Source organism: Pelodiscus sinensis, chromosome 27 (genome assembly GCF_052426305.1).
Source record: "Pelodiscus sinensis isolate ZL-2025 chromosome 27, ASM5242630v1, whole genome shotgun sequence".
Classification (NCBI taxonomy): Eukaryota; Metazoa; Chordata; order Testudines; family Trionychidae; genus Pelodiscus; species Pelodiscus sinensis.
In genome coordinates, this window is record NC_143078.1 from 16,458,403 (window position 1) to 16,478,479 (window position 20,077).

The following is a 20,077-nucleotide window of genomic DNA, read 5'->3' on the forward strand; positions in this document are numbered from 1 at the left end:
CCCTTGCCTGGTAACAAGCTCCAAAGGGTGACTCCGTGGCCGGAGGTGTGAAGGCAGGCGAGGAGCAGGCTGCTGTTTCCCTGGATCCCATCACAGAGGCAGGCTGGCAGCTAGAGCCATGTTGCTGGCAGAGCCTGTGCCAGCTACTCCACACCCCTCGGCCAATGCTCTTCCACACCACAGCAACAGCACACTACCAAACTGGGTCCCTGCACAGCTCTGCCGACACTCCTCCCTCCCGACCCACAGAGCTCCCAGCACCCCTCACTCCCTACTGCAACCCCCTGCCTGGTAGCCCCCAGCGTGGCCAGTGCCCCTCCATCCTGACCAACATCCAACCAAGAACACCTCTTGCTTTTCCAGTCCTTTGTCCCCACAGCAATAGCTCTGTCAGCGTCCTTCCTCTTGACTCCCAGCCTCCTGTTGTACCAGCCCTGGACTCCCCACACCAAAAGCTCATGACAACTCCCCCGCTTTTCCAGCCCTGGGCCTGCCCCTCCCCTGGGAGAGCCCATGTGGCTATTTCCCCAGCGGGCTCATGTCCACACTCAGCAGACATCGAACCTGGGTTCCAGAGGCAGAGCTAACGGGGGAGGGGGACGGCCGCTCCCCCACAGCCCTGAGGAGTATCCAGGCACCTTTTTCAACAGGAATTTTCACTCTGGGCTGATGGTGGTCAGGCCAAACCTGAATGGTGCTTGACCCTGTGTGCCAAGCTACGACCCCCAGCATGGGGAGTGGGGCCCTACCCCAGGGGACAGGAACAAGTACTGGCTAATGAGCGCAGACCTCATTGCAAAACCCAGCTCTGCCACCATGGGTTTCAATCACACCTGTAGCAAGCAACAGCAAAAACCTCCAGGCTCATTAACAACGTGTCTGCCCCTTGACACACACAACGCCTGGAAGACAGCGTTATTTAGTGGCTAGAACATCCGGCCGAGAGTCAGGAGACCTGGTTCTAACCACAGCTGGGGGACTTTGAGCAAGTCACTTCATCTCCCTGTGCCACAGTTTCTCTGTATGTAAAATGGGTAGGACGATATTAACCCCCTTTGTAAACCACCTGGCGATCCAGGGATGGGTCACACTAGGAAGAGCTCAGCCTTGCGTGCACCGATGGGACCATGACATGCACCAGCTGTGTGTTCGCTGAGTATGGGAACAGAGTAGTTTGCCTTGTGAGGATGGGACCCAGGGTGCAGTTCGACCCATCCTTCAGCCAGAGGCTGGTAGAGTGGGGAAGGATCTCTTTTGCCCATGAACAGCTTCCAGGAAAAGTTTGTTTTCATTTTTGCCGATGTTTTCTTCGAAAGCTTGTGGGTATCTTGTCAACAAATTCAGACAGATTTCTTTTTCTCTTTTTGAGAGCTGAAAATGTAAGCTTCCTTTACCAGTCACCTCACCCCAATTTGGGGTTTTGCTGACGCCGTCCCCCCCCCAAATGAAACAAAATCCGATTCCCTTTGCAGGTGTTCCTTTCCTTGGAAAGGACACATCCCACCAAACATAACTTGGACAGAACATTTCTGGCCAGTCTAAGCCAGGGACCTGGGTCTCAAATCCCCTCTGTAGCTCTTGATGGCTAAGCCCTGCAAACCTGACTCCCAGCACTGCTGGCATCTCCCCACTGCAGGCCAGAGCAAAATCTCAGGGCTGGAACACAAAGAATGAGCAGACTTCCTTATCACCTCCCCAAGGCTTTGCATCTTCAAAGTGCTTTTTGGACATCAGTGAATTACTCTTCACAGCACCCCTGCAAGGCAGGAACTAGCCACACCACCCTTAGGGAGAGAGCAGAAATGGAGGCACAGAGAAGACGCGGGACTCATCCAGGCCACACAAGAAATCGGTGTCAGGGCTAATAATAGACTCCAGAAGCCCTGAGAGGAGGGATGGGGGGGAAGGGAGATGGATCTGGCACACCAACCAAGCGATAGATGCAGCGTATGGGGATACAGATCACAAAACCAACACTGTGTCCTTCCAGGTGTGTGTCCACTGAGCCTTGTTCCACACTCGCTCTTGCAGGAGCTGGAGCCATCCTGATGCTGCTCACAAGGGATGGCTCAGGGCAGGCATTGGCAGAACAGCCACCCATGTAGGTTAGCAGGTGCCCTTCTCTCCACCTGGCAATGCCTGACACACACTGTGACGGCACGTTGGGGGTCCCCCGTCTCCTGCACCCCGAAATGGCACAAACAGACTGCACCAGCCGGTGGAATAGAGGAAGTTTATTGCCTCTCCAGGATACAGCACAGCACAGATGGAATCTGGTCCCAGAGCTGGGCTAGGATGCCTCAGGCCCCCTTGAGTTGGGGGGAGACTGGGCCCCTAAACTCCAGCCCCTCTCCCTAGGCTGTCTCCTCCATCCTCACAGACAGCAACTCACTAACTCTCTTCCAGCCCTGCCCCCCAGCCAGGGCAGCATCCACCTTCCTTTGTTCCTCTCCATGGGGGGTGTCTGGCCATACTGGTTTGCATAGTGACTCATCCTGTTTTGCTGGGTTGTGGTACCCACGGCAGCCAGTGGGGGTTACCCCAGAGCCAGCAGCATAGAAACCAGCCAGGTACCCCCACTACGTCACACACACACACGCCCAGGCAACCTCCACAGGGGAAAAAACAACCAGTGGGAAACACCTGCTGTGGGTGCTTGTAATGAAATATCAGAACTTGTGAAGAAGCCTCAGGAGGAAAAGCTCTTTCCATGCCACGGGGAGAAGGGGAGCTGGGTGTGGCTGGCCCAGATCCCTGCTTGGGGAATCATAGCAGCCCCAAAGCCAATGGGACAGTACCTGTTTACACCCACAACGACCTGCCTCACTCATTCTCTCCGCAACACACATTTTTCCTTCTGGAACAGAAAGCAGCAAAGGAAAACAAGGCTGGGCTCCCTTTCTTACGGCCAGGAGGGATAAAGCTGCTCCGTGAGTGCATAACACTCAGGGGACCCAGGCTCAGGACACAGCCCCACAGATAAGCCTCCCCACGTATTCCCTGCATGCCAGGTATGAGACTAAAGGCACTGGGGCCAAACTGCCTCTCTGCTCATTGGTGTAAATCACAAACAGCTGGGCCCCGTTCGCTCATTTCCCCAATGTCAATCAGAATGTACGGTGGAGTTACACCAGCTGACAGAAATCCAAGGTAACGCCACTGCTCTGGATTTACACCCCTGTTTGACTGAGACTGGAAACTGGCCCATACATCAGCAGGCTCCTCACACAGACTCCGCTCCGCTGGCACATGGTGCACTTTGCCCAGAGGATCATTTGGGGCCCCACCTCTCCCTCGCCCCTGTGGGAGGGGGCTGGGGCTGAAATCTCCAAGAGGGGTTCCCTTGTGATGTCCCCTCCTGGCAGCCCCACCCCCGCAAGGAGAGGATTCCCAGGGTGCACTGTCTTTGCTGGAAGGGACCTCAGGGAGTCAGTGGGAAGGGACCTTAAATCACTTAAAAAACCTGGCCCATGTACCCCCTGCCCAGCACAGGGCAATGCACTTCCCCCCTCTCCTGCCAGGTCTCCAACGCCTCCTTTGGGGGGAGCTGAGCCCCGCCACGTGTGCAGGTCTCTGCACAAAGAACTCAGGAGCAACCGGGGAGGAATCGGTTGAGCGAGTAAGGACTGCAGGGTGGGATGTGTACGTAACCCCCACTCCAGTCACCCCACCCGATCTAGGCCAATTCAGGGGTCTGGGCTGCAAGCCAGGTGACTGCTCCTCCCGCAAAGAACCTCCTCCTATTCCCCTGCCTTGGAAGGTGGGAGTGGAACAGCCCGGGGTGCCTGGCCCCTCTGCAGCCAGCCCGCGGGGTGTGCTCGCAGGCGCCCAGAGGAAGCAAACGCGGAGGGGCTTAGGGTGCAGCTCTGCTGCAGCAATGGATTCAACTCTGACAGCGGCACTCTGGAGCAACCATTTCCCCCAGCAGGGGCTGGCATGGGGCAACCAGCCCAGGACTGCCCATGTGCCGGGGGAACCCCACGCTACGCATTCCTCAGGCACCACACACACAGACACACACACACACACACACAGACACACACACACACACAGAGACACACACAGACACACAACCAGCGACAGAAACAGGGACACACTCACACAGCCACAGTGAGACACACACAGACACACAACCAGCGACAGAAACAGGGACACACTCACACCGCCCCAGTGAGACACACACAGACACACAACCAGCGACAGAAACAGGGACACACTCACACCCCCCCAGTGAGACACACACAGACACACAACCAGCGACAGAAACAGGGACACACACACACACACCCACAGTGAGACACACACAGACACACAACCAGCGACAGAAACAGGGGCTCACTCACACCCCCCAGTGAGACACACACAGACACACAACCAGCGACAGAAACAGGGACACACTCACACCCCCCCAGTGAGACACACACAGACACACAACCAGCGACAGAAACAGGGACACACTCACACCCCCCCAGTGAGACACACACAGACACACAACCAGCGACAGAAACAGGGACACACTCACACCCCCCCAGTGAGACACACACAGACACACAACCAGCGACAGAAACAGGGATACACTCACACACCCCCAGTGAGACACACACAGACACACAACCAGCGACAGAAACAGGGACACACTCACACACCCCCAGTGAGACACACACAACCAGCGACAGAAACACACACAACGAGCGACACAACCGCCAGATGGGACACACACGTGCCCGGCGCCCGCCGGGAGCAGCGGCCCGGGACCCCCGGCACCAGGCGCGCCGAGAGCCACGAACCGAAGTGCCCCCGGTCCCAGCCCAGGCGACCCGCGCCCATCCCCGCGGCGCCGGGGCTGCCCATACCTGCAGGACACGGTGAGCTCCACCTTGGTGGCCGGGATGCTGCCCGCGAGGGGGTCGAAGTCGCTCACCGAGGCCATGTCGCTCCCCTTGTCCATCGCCTCCTCCATGGGCGCCAGCCCCGGGGCCTCCGGCTCACAGCGCGGGCGCGGCGGGGCGCTCGCAGCCGGGCATGGCCAGCGCCGGGCGCAGCCGGCTCCTCGCTCCGCCTGCACCAGCGCCCGGCCGGCCGCTGCCGAGCCAGGCTCCGCCCCGGGCGCTGCCCCCCAGCCCCCCGGAGCGCGTGGGGCGGAGCCTGGCCGCGTGCGCGTGGGGCTGGGGAGTGTGGGTGCGGGTGTGCGCGCGAGCCTTGCGGGGCTGCCTCTGCAGGGTCTCTGGGGGGCTGCCTGGGCTTGGCGTTGCTCGGGTCCCGCGCACACGCGTGGGGGCCCTGTGCCAGTGGCTGTGCGGGGCAGGGTGTGCCGCTGGGTGTGTTGTCGTGGTGTGCCCGGTGGGGGTCTGTATGGCTCGGGGCGGGGCGGCGCCTGGAAATGTCATCTTGTGGGGTGTAAGTGGCATGACACTGGGTGTGTGTTTGGGGGCTGTGTGCATTGTGTGTGTTTGGGGGGGGTGGCTGTGTGTGTTTGGGGGCTGTGTGCATTGTGTGTGTTTGGGGGGGGGTGGCTGTGTGTGTTTGGGGGCTGTGTGCATTGTGTGTGTTTGGGGGGGGGGTGATGTCAGTGGGGAGGGTGGATGTGCTGTGTGTGTTTGCCAGAGGTATGTTATCTATGAGGGAGGAGTGGGCTGTGTATATGTCACATCTGTTGTGAGTCTATGCTTATGCTGAGAGACCGGAAGCAAGGTGTGTTACGCCAGCCCATCAGCCTGGCCTCCCACCCCAATCTGGGGAAGCAGCATCAAACACAGTCCTCATGCAGGGCCTGTAAACTGAGGGTGCCCCCGCACTCAGGCTCCCTAGAGCTGCACTGGGACAGACAAGCCACCCCAGGGACTGCTAGGAACAGCCAAGCTAGTCCAGCGAATCTCCGCACTGAGTCAGACCCGGCGTATGAATCACTGGGGCAGGCCGATGCGCCTGCTTTCCTGAGTTGCCCACACTGGTGCAAGTCGGGCTGGGGCAGCGAGAAACCACTCCAGCGAACATCCCAGTAATGCTAATGGAGTATGTGGCAGGGGAGTGGGCCAAACTCAGCTGGTGGAAGTAGCTGTAACCCCAGAAATACAGTGGAGCGACACTGAATGACATCAGCTGAGGTTCTGCTCCACTGTTTTAATGGAACAACCCCATAGTGGGGCTGGCACACTGGGGTGCCTGGGCCAGCCCCTAAAAGCACTTGCTCCCCCGAGTAGCATTCAGAGTCAGTGGGGCTGTTCGCATAAGGGAGAGCAGCTGTCTTTTCTAAAGGCAATAACATTTTATGGGCCTGATCCTGCCTGATTCTCCTCTCACTGTGGTGTAATGCCTTTGATTTTAGTGCTGTAACTCCAGATTTACACCTGGGGTGGAACCATTCACGGGGGCAGGGACTGCAGGATCGGGTACCATGTGGATTGATGTACCTTATACATCAATCAAACACCCTATGAAACTCTAGGATATTTAGGGTGTTTGATTCCTTTGCCTGAGAAGAAGCATTGCTGAGAACAGCAGTAGCATCTCTCTCTCTGGTTCACAGAAGCTCAGTTTCTCTGTACACCACCAGATGTCACAACAACCAACCTATCGTGGGGAACCAGTCTGGCTGAGCAGGTTGAAAGAGTGGGGAAAGTTGTAAAGAACAGTCTCTTGGATGGAAGGTAGCTGAGTCCAGAGTGCTCCACCTGGCAGCTGAACACAAAGCTGTGTCAGGCAAACACAGGTATGTCTGTAAATAGACGGGCTAAATCCCCTGCTGGAGTGAGCATCATGACATGAGAGTTTCCGATAGCAGAGTCTCAGAGGGGGAGCTGTGTTAGTCTGAATCTGCAAAAGCAGCGAGGAGTCCAGTGGTGCCTTATAGACTAACTGGAGTGTCGGAGCATAAGTACGTGCATCTGACGAAGGGGGTCTTTGCCCACCAAAGCTCATGCTCCAACACGTCACTTAGTCTCTAAGGCGCCGCAGGATCCTTGCCGCTTTTCCAATAGCAGAAAATCTTCTCGCCCCAACCCTGGTGGTGTCTAAATTCCTCTTTGGGGTGAGTGGGAGTCTCTGTGGCCACAGTCCAGGCCTGTCACTGGAACGGTCTTGTTCACACGTAGACATGGAGGGAAAGAAAATTACAAACCACGTATGGCAGGGTGTTGCCCTGCCCTGGCCCTTTAAGGGGCCAAGGAGCTGGAGGGAGGAGAGCCCAGCTGAGGGCCATAAGAACAGCTCCTGGGAGGAGAGAGACCTGCCTGCTGCTCTGGAGGAGAGAGCAGTTAAGGCCTGACAGCCAGGGAAGAAGGAGGCTTAGGTAGCAGGAACCCAGGCTATGTGGCCTGAGGCCCAGTGCTGCATAGGAGGCAGTCATGAAGGTCTGGGGCAAGCAATGGAGGCAGCCCTAAAGGGCCGGGCTGCATAGGAGGTAGACACAGCTAGCAAGGAGGTAGCTGGGGGAGGCTGAGCCAGGGAAACCCCAGGCCATAAGTCTGGGAGGCAACTGGGCAGGTAGAGGCGTGCCTGTGGCCAGGGAGGAGGGCCCTAGAGATCCTGCGGCCTGCCCAGAGGGGCTGGCAGGGAGCCTGAGGCCAGGCTGGCGCGAGGCGAGTTAGGAGTACCCAAGGAGAAGAACTGGGGGTCCCTGAGTGTCGGGAAGACCCTGGAGGAGAAGTGGACCGTAACAATGTGGACTATCCTCCCCTGGAAGGGGGGTGTGGAGCAGCCGGGGAGTGGTCACTGCTGGAGGGTGGTGCCCTGAAGCCACCACCCCACCCAAATGGGGCATGTCCAAGCAGCCAGTTACTTCCCCCAACCGGCCACCCTGGAGGGAAGAGCCAGGCAAAAAGGGGGAAAAAAGTGAGCAACCCTCTACACAAGGTTAAAGACACTCAAAGGTAGAGGGTGGAAAGGCAGAAGCTCAGATGAGGCAAGCAGCAGAAAGTCTGATTAATAACAGTAATAATGAGGATTTTCTGTCTGATAAGTGTCTGGAGAAGATGGTCTGATAAGTAGAGCTCTGAGTGAATACAACATTGTTATTTGCATCTTCATCTGTAAAAATGATCCACAAATATCTGCATCCCCATCTGTGGCTGTTGATACCCACAGAAATAAAGCCGATATCTGCAGGTTTGCAGGATTCTAGATCCAAAATGTGTATCCCCATTATGGATATAGATCCTCAGCCAAGACAATTTTCACCAATTAATGACCTGCCCCGTGCCATAACCTCCTGACTTTTGAATGATATCTCACCCTCGAACAAACTGCCCCACTTCCCGCCAGTGTTGCTTCCACAGCCACTCAGCTCTAACGATATCGTCTGAATGTAGCAACCAGCTCGTTGCCACCTTGCCGATGTTTTTGTCTGGAAATGTCCTAAAACTAAAACTGCTCAAACGTTATTTCAGTTTCTTTCTGATGCAGCTTCCAGACTAGGTTGTGACGAGGGTTCTCCAAGCCAGCTTGATTCCAGCAGAGGCAGACTGCTCAGAGCAGGTGCCACTGGGAGCCTTGTATCAGCTCCCACCATCTCTGCTGGGGACGGCTCGGGTGCTGGAAGTGCGCTCTCTCCGAGTTTATAAGCGTCTCAGCCTTCTAGCACTGTAGCATCCTAGCGGAAGAGGAGACACGGGGCTCATTTGCCCTGGCTATTACAGAGGTTTATTATGGAGGCTGCTGGACACAGACTGGCCCTGTGGTTCTTTCCGCCCTCGCCAAACACCCGCATCCATTCCTGCATTCAACACGGGGACAGAGTGGCCAAGACCCCAGGCCAGCATGCCCCGGAGCTCAAACAGATGGGAGTAAGGGGGCCGAATACTTTTGAGGATTGGGGCCTGAGCTCCCCACCCAGGGCCTGATCCTGAGCGCACTGAAGTCCCTGGGATTCCTTTGGTTGACTCCAGTGAGATCAGTGGAAGTTCTTGGACCTAATTCTCCCTTGGCTGGACTGGGCTCTCTGCGGCTGTGTCCTTGTCCCTCTGCACATCCCCTGGAGGCAGCCCCGTGTCCCTACACCACCGCAGAGCAGCTACAGCCTAGCTCTGCCTTGCAGCTGCACAACGAGGCCAGACTCCGCCCGGGACTGGAGACTACCACTGTGAGCCAGACAGGCGACTCCTCCGTCTCAGCTACGTCTCACCCAGCCGCGGGGCTCATTGTTTGCATCAATTTTTAGGCTGTTTTAAAAATATCCCCTTCTCCTGAGAGGATTTGGCAACATTTTTCAATGAGACGTTTAAAATCACACTCCTCGATTTTTAAAAAATGAAATCTCACTCATTCAGCCTGTCAGCTTGACAGCCCCAGATGCTATATTTAAAATCGCTCCCTTTACCTGCGTGGCTGATGAGAACCCCGGGCTGCATCGGAACGGAAGTCAGCTCTAAAACCCCATTTGCTGCTCATCCAGTTTCACTCCTCTTTGCACCTGCTCCGTTTCCATTCAGCTCTGCTCCCTGGGACAGGGGAATGTGGGGGCAGGCACATCCCCTCTCTGCAGACGTAGGAACATCTGTCTGCCTCTAATAGCTCTCTGGGGCCAGCAGCGTCTGAGCACCTCACATTCTTTGCTGTATTTTCCACACAACACTCCTGGGAGGTGGCCAGTCCTTCATACCTATTCTACAGATGGGAACACTGAGACACTTGCCCACGGTCACAAAGCAGAGAACTGAACCCAGGTCTCCAGCTAGCATCCAAACCACGGGGCCAGCTATCTTCTCTGTATTATTATGATTTAGGAACATCAGACCAGGGTCTGTCTAGCCCAGTCTCCTATCTCCAAGCTGCTTCTGAAAGAGACGCAAGAAATCGCCTAAGGGACAGTTCTGGAATAGCCTGGCTATGGGTTAGACCAGGGGTAGGAAGTAATTTTTGCAGGGGAGCACTTAATTAATTTGCTATGCAGTCACAGGCCAGCTCCACCCCCTGGAAGGAGAGGGGCCTGGGGAGGAAGGGGAGGGCTGAGGACTAGCCTCCCCCCAGAGTTATATGAGGCCAGAGGCTTTGAATTAAAAACACAACAAAGGGCTCACAGCGCCGCCTCTACCATGTTGCCTGGCAGCTGCTCGAGGTTGTTGCAGCTATTTAAAAGGCTCATGGATCTGGCCCCTGCCAGGGTAGCATCACAACCATGAGACGGGAGCCATTTAAATAGGATTCTGCTGCCTGAGCCACTGCTTAGAAATTTGGTGGCCTGGGCAGCAGGATATAAATAGAAAGTGGCCAGATGCAGTCTGCAGGCTGGACCAACGTGTTAGGCAAGCAGGATCCGGTCCCCAGGCCGCATCTTGCCCAGCCCTGGTGTGACGTAGTGGGAGGTACCTTGCTGGTTGCTGTGCTGGGCAATGGGTTGTAAGTGACCTCTGCTGGCTGCAGCACGGCCCAGCAGGGCAGGGGATGAGTCATTATGCAAGGGGGCTTCGAACCTGTCCGACCAGTTATCTCCCAGGGAGCGGAACAATGGGAAGAAGGGGAGTGGAGCCCTGGCTGGGGGGCAGGGCTGGAAGAGAGTTTTAGTTTCTGTCTGGGATCATGGAGGAGACAGCCTAGGGAAAGGGGCTGGAATTTAGGGGCCCAATCTCCCCCATCTCAAGGGGGGGCTAAGGCATCCTAGCCCCAGTTCCTATAACCGGATTACATCTGTGCTGTGCTGTATCCTGGAGGAGCAATAAACTCCCTCTATTCTACTGGCTGGTGGAGTCGGTTTGTGCCATTACGGGGGTGCAGGAGGTGGGGGACCCCCAACGCGCCGTCACATTCTGGCATCCTGATCAATTCTTGGGGACAGACCCTCAGCTGGTGCAAACTAACAGTGGAGTCAACAGAACTGTTGATTCCAGTGCTAGTTTTGTTTTGTTTTGTTGCTGCCGGTGAAAAGACATTGACCTCAACAATACCTTGTGGCAATGAGTTCCACGAGCTAACAGGGTTTTGTTTGATTGCTTTTATATCTTATTGCCTTTCAGTTTCACAGAATGCCAAAATCCAGTTCCACGGGAGGGTATTCCTGGCTGCCATGAAGCAGGTCTTTGATATACAGGCAGTCACTGCTGGACACAGACAGGCCCTGTGGTTGGCTCCACTCACTGGCTCCCGCCCTGAGCTGGTAATGGTAAGGGCTGGTCTGGGCAAAGCTCCAGCTCCACCAGGATGCTAACACTTGGCTATGCTAACCGTACTTCCACCAGAATAAACAGAGTGAGCAATTCAGACCCTTTTTGGAGTGAAATAGCTGGAGACAATAGAAATCACCATCCGTGGCACTGGACCCCATGTTAAAGATCAATCAAAAGCTAAACTGTGCAGGCAGAGGGATTCCCTGATTGCAAATGCAGAGTGGATGGTTTGGCAAGTGGGCAAGTGTGTGTATTAGAAGGAAAAAGCCACCACCCAGGGAGGCTGTGTCTAGACTGAATCCCTTTTCCGGAAAAGGGATGCAAATTAGACACATCGCAATTGCAAATGAAGCGGGGATTTAAATCCCCCCCTGCTTCATTTGCATAAACATGGCTGCCGCTTTTTTTCCGGCTCGGAGCTTTGCCGGGAAAAAGCACCAGTCTAGACGGGGATCTTTTGGAAAATAAAGCCTTTTCCGAAAGATCATGGAGTGACTGGAGAGACTGACTTAGAAATTATGAGCAGGAAAATTGCCCACTCTTGGTTGCTCCAGCAGGGAAACAGGATTTTGTTGACATCCTTGTAACTATACAGGATCGCGTCCGAGACATAACTGACTCCATCGTGAATTTCTTCTCCTAAAGGAAACAGTCTTGCGAGCACAAGGAGCTGGAACTAGGATGCTAGAGGGCTGCCGTGCCTCCTATGTCCCTTTAGGTTCAATAGCTCTCAGCAGTCCCCTATACAAATTGTTCCAGCATCCCTGCTTGCAAGACCCCCAACATTGACTAAACTGCTCCAGCTCCAGAAGGTAGTAATATTATTAGCATGTTATAAAAAGTATTATTCACTATTGATATTAAATGGAAAGTTTTCTGTCCACATTAGGGCTTTGCAAAGCCTTAGAAAAATCTAATAGAGACTTAACTTTGGGGACTAAAGCAAGGTGATCATATTGCTTTAATCCCATGTGCTAAAAATAAAATACAGATGAACTTACTATTTTTTTGCTGTCCGACTTCCCCAGTTCACATGCGGAACCGCACAGCTAATAACATCTGAAGCCTTGGCATAATTTGCATGAAAAAGCGCAGTTAGCACCTATTCATACCTAATGAGGGTAGCAACACATTGCTCCCAAGCCTCCTCCACCCCCAGAAGCGGTGAGCTCAATGAGATTTAACTCTGAAAATGTCTCTGAAAAGAGCAGTTAGTGTCCAAGGTGTCAAGCCCATTTGCCTCCAAGTTCTTTTCTCTAGTGGCCAGCCTGCGCCGAATGTCTGGTCCCTTCCAATTTCTCCTTGGCAAATGCAGGAGATGTTAAACAAAAAAGCCCTGCACGATGTAATTAGCATTGGGGTTTAACATTAAACAGAGGGAGGTTTATTAAAATAATCCGTTAAAGATGAGAGCAATTATTCCCTGCAAGCCATGGAGGCTTAAAGGGTTACACCGTGCACCGCAGGCATTAATAACCACCGGGGCAGAGAGAGAAAAAGGAAATGCCAGCTCCGGCTGAGACGTGTGCCCTACATCAGCTCAGCCTGCTTGAAGCCTGGTTTGGCTGGCTGGTGTGGGGTTAGGTTTGGTTTCTGTCTCAGAGTGTCGGGGGCATGTTGAGGCTCATGGCCGTGCAGTGCGCCGGCTGAGTACTTCTCTGCCATGGGCTGTCTCCAGTGGCTGGTCCCATTGGATGTGAGCGCCTTGCAACCAACACGTATTCTCCCCTCCTCCCTTCCCTTTCCCCGCTCAGGACTAGCCCCACCACACAGCTGGGGAGTGACGTTCCAGAGAGATTAGGGCCCGTCCACGCTACAACTTGTGTGGATGTTTCAGCCTCGCTGTGCACCGTCTACACGGGAATTTGTCTCTGGCCAGTGGAATGCCTGTGACACTGATAGAACAGCACTTTCCCGAGTGCCACGGGGCCCCAGCACAGGAAGCCAGGCCCACGTTAGGCCTGGCTGAAGGGGGTTTAACAGAGTTTGGCTGCTCGCATGGCCGATGAGCCCAAGGCGTGTGACTCATGAGCACCGGAGACACCAGCACCACGTACGTAAGGCGAGGCCTGAGGTAATGGAAAGACAGCCTGGCTGAGCGGGCACCAGGTGCAGCAGAGAATTAGTTTGTTCCATGTATTGTAAAGAAATGGGAGAAATGAGCAAAGGGAGACGGAAAGGGGCCCTGTCTTTCATCTCCTCTTAACCAGGCCAGGGGCAGGGTAAGACAAGCCCCAAGCCTCCTCCCCCATCTGATGCTAGCTCAGGTCTGATAACCAGCCAGGCCATCACTTGTTTTGGTGGAGAAAAGGCAAGGCTTTCTAGGGGGTTCTTTGTCAGGGCTTTCCCTTCCCCCGAGCCACGCCAGAGAGGAAAGGGGATGCCGGAACCAGGACACCACAGGCTGAGCAGTTGTGCTTGAAAAGGAAGGACTTGGACCCTGCTGTATTACCTGTGTCAAACCGAACTCTCCTCCAGCAGCTAACCCACAATGCCCCTCCCCACAACAGAGGCCGCTCTTCTCCCAACTGGACCCCACTGCCCAGGGGTCCCAGCCACCGGCAGCCCACCCGCCCACCTGGAGAATCCCGCTTACCTAGGCGGGTCCCGGCAGGCTACAGGCCAGATCCAAAGGGTTGGTGGGTTGGGTCCAGCCCGTGGGCCGTATTTTGCCCAGCCCTGTCCTAGTAGCTCCGTTGACTGCAGTGAATTTCTTCCTGATTTACACCTCACATCAGAGTCTGGGCCCAGACTTTCGCCCCTGCATGCACGGATCCCAATCACTCCCTAGCATCTGAAGCATGGGGCGGGTTGGAGTCAGTGCTATGCCCAACCCCCGCCTCCATCCGCATCATGAGCTGCAGCCGTGCCCCTCTGTGCTCTGGCCCCATTCCCGTGGGGCCTCGTCGCCCGGTGCCGGCCTCTGCTCCAAGCTGCCCCTGCCGCTGCTGTTGGTCGTGGCACTGATGCTGCTTGCGCAGGGAAGTGGCTCTCCCAGGGCTCAGCACCCTGGGCAGGATCAGGGGAGCTCAGTTCCCATTCGTGCACCACACTAAGGGCCACATTTCTAATGGGCTGCTGGCCCTTGTGGGGCCTACGTGGGACCTGAGCCCCAGGAACCTGCTGCCTGAGCAAACTCCTGGGCTCAGCTAGCCAAGGGCGGAACAGGCTCCTCCACCTCCCAACGCAGCCCAGACGCCACTAGAGGGGGCCAGAGCACCACGCTGAGAGGGGGCAGATTACCTGGCCATGGGGGCATAGAGGCTGGCCCCAGAGACCACCAAGCAGATGAAATACTGTGTGGATAGTGCGGGACACAGAAGAAAGCAGGAACTGCCACCGGGATGAGCCTGGGATACAGCCCAGTCTGCTGTCTCTCCCGCGGCCAGCTCCAGCTGCTTGAGAAGCAAATGCCCCCTTCCCGGACATACGCTCCCCCATGGACAGTCATGGAACAACCTCCGGCAGCGAGACAACGGCTTCAGCCCTGACGTTTGAGAATCGATACCCCTTCCCAAACAATTTCCTAGTCTGGTTTGGGATCCGGTTGTTGTCCAGGGAAATGCCTGACGGACAGCAATGGATTCAGGACTGCCACTCAACCAACAGCCTGCATAGGTTTCCCATTTGCTTAGCTAAAGCCCAAGGTCACAATTGCCTATAAACGGAGCCATTTATTCATGAGCATAAGACTGGAAAGATAAGTAAGAAACTGCAGAGAGCCAAGAGAGAAAAGGGAACGTAACATTGCTTGTTAAATCTTAGTGAGAAGTAATGAATCATATCGGAAGAAATCAAGGTTTTATCACAAAGTAGCAAATTTATGCTAATTTTCTGCTGCTCCTGAGGAGACGATTTTGGGAGCAATGTGCGATTATTGATCCTTAGTACACATGCTGATCAATCGGCTGATCTCATGCTACACCAGTCAGAAATGATGGGTCTGTTGAGGAGAGTTCAACCAAATGTAATTCTAAAATTAGACATTTAGAAACGTAATTAGTTAATTAGCAAAATGTCAATTCAATTGCAAGTTGCCTTTCCAGATAATGATAATTCATATTAAAACTTAATCCTTTCCCACACACACACAAATACCACAAATTAACCCCAGATATGCAGGAGCTAATTATTCAAAGCTGCTTCCCAGTTCTCTTGAAATTCACCAATCTCTAACCTCAGATCTTAGTTTTCTGTAAGATTTTAAATTACTGTAGCCAGCCACAGCAAACTCTTTAGCTTCTGATTCATAACTCAGTAGGTCAGGCTTCTGGCTCGTGTGTGATAAATAGCTTTCGGTGAGGGTTCACAAATCAGGAAGTATCTGAAAGCCTGTCCACGCCAGCACTGGCGCGCCTTTTCAGCTCTTCCCAGCCTGTATAAGTAGTTTCCTGTTAGAAACAGCGCTGGGCTGGATTCCAGCCTCTGCCCTCCTCACCGCACTCTGGTTCACAGTTCTTGCAGGCATTAGGGGTTACACTTGTTTGTAAAGCACAGGCCACGCTGTGGGCAGACTCTCAGTGCAGGTAAAGAGGTGGAACTCCACTGATCCGGTTAGGATCCACTGAGGACCTGGCTGAACACTTTAAACCGTTTATACCTTGGAAACAGACCCGGTGAAGCGTATTTAACCTAGAACCTCCGAGCAGTCACTGGGGTGCAGGGAAGCATGTGACAACAAGGGCTTCTGTTCCTTAGCCAGGGGAACGGGTGGGGAGAGCAAATGAGGCTCACTTTACGTCTGGTCTCCAGAGAAGCAGCACCCTCCGTTCAGCTTGTGCCATCGAATTGCTGCTGTTACTCATACTCCAGTGGCAGTGAGGAGTCTCAGGGGAGCCCAGGGCCCAGCATGCGGATGCTGCACAGAGTAAGTGACAGGCTCTGGCCAGAGGAGTTTATAATCAGAACTGACAGCAGTCGGGCAGTTGGTGTGCTGAGGCCTCTGTCAATCACGCTGCACAATACTGTCTCCTTGTTCCCTGGGGCTCCCCTCTCCCAGCTGTCTGTCTGTCCCAGCTGTTGTCTCTGCTCTGACTTGTGTTCCGTGTTGCAAAGTGCCCGGTGCAATGGTCTGCCCCGGGCCAACACGAGGCTCCTGGGCACAAGTAGCAAGGTAAATATGGTGCCCACCCCCCTCTTGCAGATTGGGAACAGGAGAGAGCCAGGAACAGGTCAAAGGCAGGACCCAAATTCAGATCTTCCCAGCCCTGGTCAATTGCTTCGACTCCCAGCATTCAGTGGGGCAGTCACTCTGCTCCAAGGGGGAAAAGGGCTAAAACCAGCCCTGGGATGGGCTGTCTGGGGAGCCAGTAGGAGGTGAGCTAGAGCCAGCCAATCAGGACTCAGCGAGGCAGGGCAGCCCGGAGGCAGGGGAAGAAGGGATGCTCCACCTTAGACCTGTCCACCCAGACGCGCCTGGCGAAGGGGCTGCCTGCTCCTCCCATGCCCTGCTCCGCAGCAGAGTGGCGCAGAACGTGGAAATGCCACGCGCTTGGCCTGCCTCGGGCCCCGCTTCGCTCTGCGGAACAGGGGCCCGGCCCGGTGCTAGGTGCTGCATGGACACAGAGGGTCCTTGCCAGGCTGTTCAAGCACCATTCTCTGGGTCTGACCTGTGGAACAGAGCCCCTCCCAATACCTCGAGGCTCTTGCAGCTCTTCCAGCTGTGAGTCTGTGGGCCCAGTTCCCCAGCGGAAACACAGGAACAGCCCTTCTTCCCCCACCCCACCTACTGCCTGCCCTGCCGGTTCCGACTCAGAGCTGGGGCAGGGTCCTTGGCTGGGGTTTGTGCAGGCCTGGCAGGCTGAGGCCCTGATCTCAGCTGGAGTGTCTGGCAACACACACGGGTTAACAGTGCGATAGCAGGCACCTAGCTCCTCTCTTCAGCCCATTCTGCTCCCCAGCTCCCTGACCTCCCCGGACTGATCAAACACAAGCTGTGGGTATGGGGCGGGGGGCTGGCAGGGGAGGCCTGTCTGCAGCAGAGCAATGGGGTGCAGGTCGGGCAGGAGACAGTGTGAGAGACGCTGGGGGAACTCTGCAATCAGCGGCCAAGCACGAGCCTGTTTCTAGCCCACTCAATGCTTGAGGGGCCTGGATAGAGCTGGATGCAGTGTTCAGATGAAGCCGGCATCTTCCTCTCAGTCTGGGATTAAATGCTGGGGAATAGCAGCAGCCCCACAGCCCAGGGCCTCTCTCTGAGGCAGTGGCTGGCTACATGTCTGCACTGCCGGGGGCGGGGGCCACTCGCGTACTTGTGCCCATACTAGCTGCACTCTAGCTCGCTCGGTCACTCCAGCTTCAGGGCCAGCTACCCTGGCAGGAGCCAAGACACCTACTGCACCATCTCCGCGTCTATCTTCAGAGTCCGGACATCCCTGCCAGGGAGCAGCCCAGTGCCCCATGGACTTGGGCAGGCTGGGCTGAGGTTGGGAGCTGCTTTCCTGGCCCCCTATGGACTCAAGCCAGGAGGCCAGTGCTGCGCCGAGCCACGGGGCTACCTGGCTGCACAGCCATTCGGCCCCGGTGTGGGCAAGGGCAGCAGCCACCCTGGGAATGCTGCCTGCGCAGGGAAGCTTGGTGCTCTGCAGTCGCTCCGGCAGGGCTGGCCTGGCCTGAACTCGCCCAGATACGCTCCCTGGGAGATGAGGGTTGGGGGCCTCTTGCCCCCGCTGCTCCTGGCTCCGCTCTGGCCCAGGGCTCTGCAGGCTGGGGAAGTCCAGTGACGGGGTCTGCATTCCCCGAGGGTCTGTGGTGGGTGGGTCAGACCCAGCCAGACGGTGCCTCTGTCCCTTCGTGCAGAACTGAGGGCCCCACCAGCGCCTGCAGACCGAGCCCCGTCGGAGGCTGGCAGGCGTGTGCTGAGCTGCACAAGGGGAGCCCCCAGCAGAGCCATGCCCAGACTCTGGCCCCCCAGCAGACAGCGGAGGAATGGCTTAGGACACGCCCTGTCCCAGGTGCTGCTGGCGCCGTGGTCTCATCGCCCTCAGCCAGGCTGACCTGGCTCTCCTCTCCCTCCGGTACCTTTACCCAGGAGAATGAGGCGAGGAGCTGTGGCCAGCAGCTGAGCGAGGAGTGCAGAGGAGGGATGTGGGGCTGGGCTGGGCTGGGCTCCCTTCCTTGCGGGGAGGGGCCCCAGGAAGCCAGCTGTGCAGTGTGACGCTCTCTCTGATCTCTGCGCATAGCCAGCCTGAGCGAGCTTCCCCCATCCAGTCCAGAGCAGGCCTGGCCAGTGCTGCCCGCTCTCCACCTTCCCTGAGCCTGGCACCACAGCACACGGCTCGTGCCACCCCTCTGCCGCTTGGGGCCAGCTCTCAAGCGCTCCAGCCGAGCCACAGCTCCTCCCAGCTCACCCCGGCAGGAGGGAAGCGGCAGGGGCTCTCCTCTGGCAGCCCGGGGGCAGGTTGTTGGGACCAGTGCCTGCTGCAACAAGACTGGAGGGGTGCAAAGGCCGAGCGCCGGGCAATGCGACGCTGTGGACTCGCCATGCCCAAAGGGAGGCAGGGTGAACGGGGCCGGATCGCACGCTCGCTGCAGGGGTCAGGAAGGAAAACTCCCCTCAGACAACACTGCGCAGGCACCCACTGCACGGCGAGGCTTTTTGCTCCTTCCTCTGAAGCAGCAGCTCTCACCACTGCCAGAGGGACCACTGCCCCAGGAGACCATCTTGGTTGCAATAATCTTGTTCCCCACTGAGGTAGAGGAGGCGGCTCATGCAGCCCACTCACTAGCCTAAGTCGCCCGTCACGGATCTAGGCATTCCAGTCCTGCACACAGGCACACACGCCCTGTGCACACACATGTTCTTTGTATGCCCACTTCTACGCAATAGACATACCCCCAGACCATTGCATCGGCCTCAAGCACACATGCACTGCACAGGGTATCACACTGTGTGTGCACATACACAACTGTTGCGCACATACCTAGTGTGTGCACACTGTACCATGCATGTATGCTACACACATGCATATACTTCATGAATAGTGCCCTTGGCTTGCATGCACACCTGTATGCACAACCACAACCTGGGAGTGCATTTACTACATGCACAATGCACACATACCACATACACACACTGCACACCATACATACTACCCACATTGACAGACACACGTGTACCTGCTACACACGTGCAAACCCACTGCACACACATGGACTCCCAACTCAGACTCGCTGTACGTGTATAAAAGTAGCGCGGTTTTGGAACCCTATTTCCCTGCAAGCTAGGTCTATTGTTGGTAGATGAACTTCTGCCTCGTTCCAGGAATAACCTAATTAAGCCTCAGGCCACACTCCACGCATGGGAAAACGTGTCTTTTTAATAACCAAACTGCTCGCTCCCAGCTTAGTGTTTATTGCGAAGATCACTCATTCCTGGGCACCTGCACCACAGCATCCCGCCCCACGGGGCAGGAGAGCCGGGCTGGCCACCCACACACCCGAAAGGATGACAGTTCCCATCGTCTGTTCTTTCGGTGCCTGTCCACGTATGGACACTTGTTTCAGATAAAGAGGGTCCTGTCTGCACTGAACGTACGTCGTAAGGGATCGAATCCAGCTCCTAGGCACTGACACAGACACTAAAGAACAGTGAGAAACAGACACAGGAGACACCGACTCGCACTGCGTTAAAGCCAGTGCACTTATTGCCGTGCTGATTTGTGGATAAACTCGCCCGGCGAGGCGAGTCTGTTCTGTGGGGGGGAGGGAGGCGCTGAGGTACTGCAGAGCTTCCAACCACACGGCCAGGCCAGGCTCAGCGATGCCCCCAGCACCAGCAGCAGACACAATTTTCGACACTCTGGGTCCCAGTGGCCCCCCACAGTCTGGCACCTGAAGCGGCCGCCTCAGTTCGCCTCATGGTAAGGCCGGCCCTGGCACCTGGGCACTGATTCAGCGGTGCCAGGCAGCCCAAAAGCTCTGGCCATGTTACTCAAACAGCTGCAGAGCTTTGTCCTAAGCATGATGCAGGAGAATAGTGA

General features: G+C 55.9%; 1 protein-coding gene across 1 annotated transcript in view; it reads right to left on the reverse strand.

Moving 5' to 3' along the window:
* Window positions 1–5,096, reverse strand: part of CPNE5 (copine 5) — a 181,423-nt gene extending 176,327 nt beyond the window's left edge. The window contains exon 1 of the mRNA XM_075910080.2: window positions 4,854–5,096. Within this exon, the coding sequence (XP_075766195.1) occupies window positions 4,854–4,960 (107 nt within the window). The 5' untranslated portion in view covers window positions 4,961–5,096. The remainder of the gene's footprint in view (window positions 1–4,853) is intronic.
* Window positions 5,097–20,077: the final 14,981 nt, after the last annotated feature.